A 6,663-nucleotide genomic window follows, 5' to 3' on the forward strand; every position below is an offset into this window, starting at 1 on the left:
CCAAGCTGTTTTTTTCCAAAAGTTCTGGGATATCATTTCCCCTGATATTTTCTCCTTTGTCCAGCAATTTTTCTCTTATGGGTTCCTCCCCCTGGGTCAAACCATACTCTCATTTGTCTCATTCCTAAAAGGATAATGCTTCAGTGGTTTCTGATTTCAGACCCATTAGTCTATGTAATGTTTACTATAAAATCAGGGCAAAGATCCTAGCTAATCGTCTAAAACCTCTTCTCTCTGAATTTTTTTCCCCTTGCCAGGCGGCGTTTGTACCAGGTAGGCAGATTTCAGACAATATCATTATTTCCCAAGAAATCTTTCATTTTCTTAAGCAAAAAAAGGGTAAATCAGATTTTGCTGCGATGAAATTAGATATGGCTAAAGCTTATGATAGGTTAGAATCGAATTTTTTGCTTCCCATTTTCAATTTCTAGGGGTTTGGGGCTCATTGGACTTCTCTTATCCATACTCTTATTTCTACCCCACCTTTTCTATCAAACTTAATGGGTCTGGTTTTAACTTGTTTTCGGGCTCTCCAGGTATTAGGCAAGGTTTCCCACTTAGTTCCTTCTTGTTGATCACTGCTATGGAAGGACTTTCTTGACTCCTTTCTACCTATAGAGAGTTGAATCTCTTTAAGGGGATCAAGGTGTCTTGGTATGCTCCTGAAATTTCTCACCTATTTTTTGCGGATGATACTTTCATCTTCTGCCGTGCTACTCATGAAGATTTATCAACCATTAGATGTATTATTGACCTCTCTCTGATCTTTCGGGTCTCTCAATCAACTTCGATAAAAGTGGACTTTCTTTCAGCAATAATATATCCAAGGATTGGCGAACTTCTCTGTGTCAGGTTATTGGAATTACTGAAATGGCATCGGGTTCCATTTATCTGGGAACTAAATTATTTCACCATAGATCTAAACGACCTGATTTTTCATCCATTATCTAGCTCGTGAATTGCAAACTATCCACTTGAAAGACTTTTGTTCTTTCTTAAGCTGGGAGACAAGTCCTTATCCAATGGGTTATCGCTTCTATCTGTTCTTATTTGATGACCTATTTTGCCATTCCCAAGTCTGTTTGCAGGAAGCTTGATTCTATCTTTCTTCATTTCTAGAATGGTGACTCTAATTCTCGGAAAAGAGCTCACTTAATTGGATGGAGGAGAGTATGTCAGCCAAAATCAATGGGTGGATTGGGATTGCGAGATTCTACCACTCAAAATAAGGCTCTGCTCCTTAAATTGGGATGGCGTCTTCTCAGTGAACCACAAAGCTTATGGTCTTGATTGCTTTAAGAGAAATACTACCGGAACAGGTCTGTGTTTGACCATCGAAATTTAAAATCCAAAGGATCCCCTTATTGGAATGCTATTGTAATTGTCCTCCCTACCCTAAAAAATATGATCTATAAGAAAGTTGGTACAGGGAACAAGACTTACTTTTGGTATGATTCTTGGATTTTTAAGTCTAGTAATATCTTCATAGATCAATTTTGTGTTAGTCAGCCTCCCCCCACTAGCTTATCTTTGGTTAATAACTTCATTATCAACAATCATTGGAATTCTGGATTATTACTCTCTATCTTACCGGTTCATATTTCTAATCTTATTATGAGTTTACCCATCTCCAATGCAACTGACTTTTGGTGGTGTCACTTGTCCAAAAAGGGAAGTCTCACAACCAAAATAGCTGATAAATATCTCATGACTTAGTCAACTACTAATTCCAGTGGATGCTATAACAGGTGGTTTTGCTCATCTCCCTGCTCTCAATAGTGGCAATTTTTCTGGAAACTCAGACTTCATCCAAAATTTAAGCTATTCTTTTGGAGATTGACCATGGATGGTATCCCCTCCACAGGCACCCTGCGAAAATAGATGGTTATAAACACTACTTGTTGTCTATGTCACAATGAGCAAGAAAACTCATTTCATGTTTTTTTTTCTCTAATGAGTTTTCTTTAAGAATTTGGGCAGCTGGAGCTTTGGGCTTGCGTCTACATAGAACTCCTTTTACTTCAATTTTCAATTTAATAATGTATTTGTTCAACTCTTGTAACCTTTGTACTAATGAATTGTCTTCTTTGTTTAATATCATGATTGATTATTACATGTTATTTTCTATGGTCACATAGGAATATGTTTATCATGGGATCTCATACCCCTAATCTTGCATATGTGATTTCCCAAGTAGATTATTGGTTGACCAAGTTACAAACCCATTGTCCCACCCAGCCTACAACGATGGATAATGAACATTTGAGTGTTGTAGGAAAGCCAATGCCCTATTTAGTGACTTTGTACTTATTGTTAGTGCAGTGTCTAACACATCTTGTGGTGTCTCCGGATGGGCTATCGCTCTTTTTTCTAAATGCCAATGCTTATTTTCTCTCGCTGATTATGCTATGACAGGAGAGGATGATGCGGCAGCAATGGGATTGCTGATTGGGTTGCGGGAAATTGTTAAGCAAGGTGGGAAGGTGACCAGAATTTGGATGGACATAATAGAGCTTGAAAAGTTATGGACGGGAATTAATTTTTTGATGGGCCACTTTTTCTTTCAGACTTGAATTGAATTATCTTTTAACGAAATTTTTTTGTGTACAAAGTGAGGATATGACATTAGGGAAGGTTAAGCTTTGGGCCTATAGGGCCATGCAAGACAAATATCATTTTGTAAATTTTATTTATTATTATTCGAATAGAAAAAAACAAAAAAACAAAAAACAAAACAAAACCAAAAACAAAAAATATAAATAAATAAATGACAACCTAAGAGGAATAAAATAGATTCCTTTGTCAACATGGAGGTACATGTAGCTGGAAAATTAACAACTCATTTAGTTCAGTTCTGATAATTGGAGCTTGGAATAAGTTTATTCTTACCTCTTCTAGGTTTTGTGTAATCTTCGATGTTGAATATAATCACTTCATTGATTAAATGATAAATAGAATCTTCATCATTCACCCATTGCTCTCAGTAAATGAAATGTCCTGGTGTAAATAACATGTCAAAAATAATATAAACACAAATTACAAAAGAAAACTGCCGATGGAAAAGCCCCAAGATTGATATATAAAAAAAAAATTGTATTACTTACATTATCAAACTAGGCAGCAGTCTATTGGATTGGCCATTGCATGAAAAATTCAATTATCTGATGAGACACAAGGAAAAATAATCCACTTACTGGTCATTTTTTGTATCCTTGGTCCACATGAGCATGCTGCATTATACACAATGGGTTATTGATGAATGTTAGGACCTTTCTTTGGTTCAATGAATTCTAAGTGTAAATCAATTTGAGATGATCAGCTCTATTAGCACATGCAAAAATTGGCCAGAAGGAAATTTTGTCTTACACATAAGAATGACTTAAGTAGGGCAGCCAAACACCTTAGATGGAGTTGGAGTTCAGCTTTAATCACCAGAAATTACTGCAGGAGCACAATCCATCCCTGAAATGATGGAACCTCATGTTATCCCTAACTACAATCTCCCTCCTTGTGATCCCAGATACACTAAGCATAAATGAGTGGCAGTCCTCACATATCCTTAGGTTCTTCACAATCCGAATGGAGCTGCCAGCACTAGTAGTTAGTAGCCCAAACACTAAAGCCAACTTTTCACTATGTCTCATTAGCAACTGCTCTTTCTCATTGTCACTCAAATCATAAACTACAGAGGTCAAATTTGGTTTGTACCCAGCAAGCTTTAATCTTTCCAGAAGCTCCTTTAAAGCTTGTTTGATCTCATTAGACTTAGGATGGGTCATGTCATCAGCAAAGAATTCATGAATTACTCCATTGTTTGCTTCTACCCAGCTGCATGCAGGATTCTTTTTCATACCTTTCTTTCTTATCAACTTTCTCATACGTGAAACATCATCCCATCTTCCAGCTGATGCATAAATGTTGGAAAGCAATACATAATTTCCAATACCATTTGGCTCAAGATCAAACAGATGGCTGACAGCAATCTCAGCAATATCAGGATTCCCATGTATACGACATGCTCCAAGTAATGCTCCCCAGACACCACCATGGGGCTTAATTTCCATTGTTTTCACAAGCTCATAGGCTTCTTCTAAGTGCCCAGCCCGACCAAGAAGATCTACCATGCATGCATAGTGGTCGGCTGAAGGTGTGATCCCATAAACTTCCTGCATGCTTGCAAACAACTGTCGCCCTTGTTCAACAAGCCTTGCATGGCTGCATGCAGTAAGCGCCCCAATGAATGTAACTCTGTTTGGCCTCGTCTCTGTCTCCACCATCTCACAGAACAACCTCATTGCAGCATCAGCCTGCCCATGCATTGCAAACCCCCCGATCATTGCAGTGTAAGAATACACATTCCTCTCCGTCATCATCTCAAACACCTGATATGCTTCACCCACACTGCCACACTTGGAATACATGTCTATCAGAGCAGAGCCCACAACAACATTTGTCCTCGGATCAAGCCCTGCATGCTCAGCAACATTCCGGATCCATCTAGCATACTTCTCAGCACCCAATTGGGCACAAGCAGAAATAACACCCACCAACGTCACTTCATCTGTTTCCACACCGGCACCCCACATTCTCTCAAACAATCTCAATGCCTCCTTTGGCCTTGCATTTTGGGCATAGCCTGTAACCATTGCAGTCCATACAACCATATCCTTCTCAGGCAAGCCATCAAACAGTTCTTCTGCAACTTCCATATCTCCACTCTTGGCATAAGCAACAATCAACGATGTCCAAGAAATCACATCTCTGTCAATCATTTCATCGAACATCCGGCGTCCATATTCCAAAAATCCACATTTCAAATACATATCAATCAAAGTGTTACCAACATAGAGATCAGACTCAAACCCACCTATCAATATGGTCTGGCAATGCAACTGCCTACCAGAATTGAAATCAAGGGTCGCGCTACAAGCCTTAAAGAGAGCACAGAAAGTGAACGTTACAGGGGTAGTACCTTCCTTCCTCATACGGTTATATAGCGGAACTGCCTCACTAAAGGGTCCACTGAGAGAGTAACCTCGAATTAATGCAGTCCAAAGAAATGGGTTTGGGCGACGGACTTGATCAAAGAGGAGGCGAGGATAAGGATCCATGGGGACATTGAATTTGGTGAGGATTCGGATGAACTTGGCAAGAACGAAACAGCACTGGTCGAGGCCCATTCGGATGATGTGAGCGTGGACTGGCCTGAGCTGGTTGACATCTTTGCAGCCATGGAGAAGAGAAACGACTTGAGATTCTATGAAGTTGCGTTCGAGTATTCGTTGGGAAAATGGAACGAAGATTTGTGGTTGCAGCTGAGAATGGAAACCGCAAGAACAGAGTGATAGCCCAGTTCTATTCCAGTGGCGGGAAAAAATCGCAACCATAGCCTTTAAGATTTTGTTATAATTCGAGAATACTAACAGATTTTCTGGATAACAAGCTGGTAACCCAGTCGCTCTCAAAATATGATATGTAATTTCACTCTCGTATCCCAAAAATCTGGGGACTACATGATTGCCCTTCTTTATGTATATCAGAAGAATAATTACTAATATATGTATCCATCAGGATATTAGGATCCCTAATTAGAGTTTTCAAGTTCATAGCCCTGTGGGCTAAGGCTTTGACCCATAAAACTAGGTCATTGTTACTTTTGTAACAAAACTTTAGTTTAAACAAAAAATCTGAAATTTCCAAAAAAGGGGTATTGCGCTCCATGGCCATAAGTTTGTGCTGTCAACAAACATAAGATGCTCCAATTTCCTAGCATCACTCTAGATTTCATCTATCTCCCATCCTCTTTTCCTAGCTTGGTTCATCCCATATAGTAAGTTCCTGGTTGTTGACTCAAGATACTTGTCTGTCATCATATAATTAACATAAAGTAAGATAGACTTCCCCTCAGTTATAAGTGAAACAGCCCAACCAAAAATGTTTTTGGTGTCATCAGTTATCCCTATGCAAATTAGTATTTTTTTATTGAAAAAAGTGAGTGTTATTGCTTGGGTTGGTGTTGGGTTAAGTATGGTCACCTATCCCTCATCAAAGTGAGTAGGGATGCCATTAGAGATCCAGTGCTCTCTACCTGTTGTAGGATGATGTATGGATTGAGTTTAGCATGCCCAAAGGAGACTTGGTTCCTATGTTTCCAGATGTCGTAACACATAATAATAAAAACACTTGAAAAAGAAATCTAATTTATTTGAAGGGATGGTATTAGAGTTAAAGAAAAATATAATTAAGTTTGAAAGGGAATAACTATTTAATAGTTCAGTTTTAAAGCCCAACGGACCAACAACCCAGATCCTTTTTGTAAACTCACAAGAGAGGAAGACATGCCAAGTATTCTCATGTTGGTTGTCGCACAAACCACAAATAGGGTCAATGTCCACCAACTTCCTTAATAAGTTTTTAGTGGGAAGTCCTTCATGTGCTATTCTCTAAAAGAACAACTTAAATTTGGGGTGGATTTTGAGCTTCCAGAAATAGCACCACCAATGCGAGCATAAAGATATGCAAGTACACCTGTTTGAGAATCCACTGGAGTTAGTACAAATATTAGGTTTGAGAAATTTGGCAGCTATTTTAGTGGAGAAGGATCACTCTTTTGAGAGGTGGCACCACCACTTGTCATTATTATCAAAAATAGGATTTTGAAGA

At 38.8% G+C, this 6,663-nt stretch overlaps 1 protein-coding gene across 1 annotated transcript; it reads right to left on the reverse strand.

The window, feature by feature from the left end:
• Positions 1-2,743: 2,743 nt before the first annotated feature.
• LOC122083713 (pentatricopeptide repeat-containing protein At5g44230) lies at positions 2,744-5,551 on the reverse strand. Its single transcript, XM_042651597.1, has 3 exons — positions 3,367-5,551; positions 3,105-3,230; positions 2,744-2,997 (listed from the first exon to the last, which is right to left on the reverse strand). The coding sequence occupies exon 1, from the start codon at positions 5,385-5,387 to the stop codon at positions 3,429-3,431; it is 1,959 nt and encodes a 652-aa protein (XP_042507531.1). The 5' UTR covers positions 5,388-5,551; the 3' UTR covers positions 2,744-2,997; positions 3,105-3,230; positions 3,367-3,428.
• Positions 5,552-6,663: the final 1,112 nt, after the last annotated feature.

Source organism: Macadamia integrifolia, chromosome 7 (genome assembly GCF_013358625.1).
Source record: "Macadamia integrifolia cultivar HAES 741 chromosome 7, SCU_Mint_v3, whole genome shotgun sequence".
Lineage (NCBI taxonomy): Eukaryota > Viridiplantae > Streptophyta > Magnoliopsida > Proteales > Proteaceae > Macadamia > Macadamia integrifolia.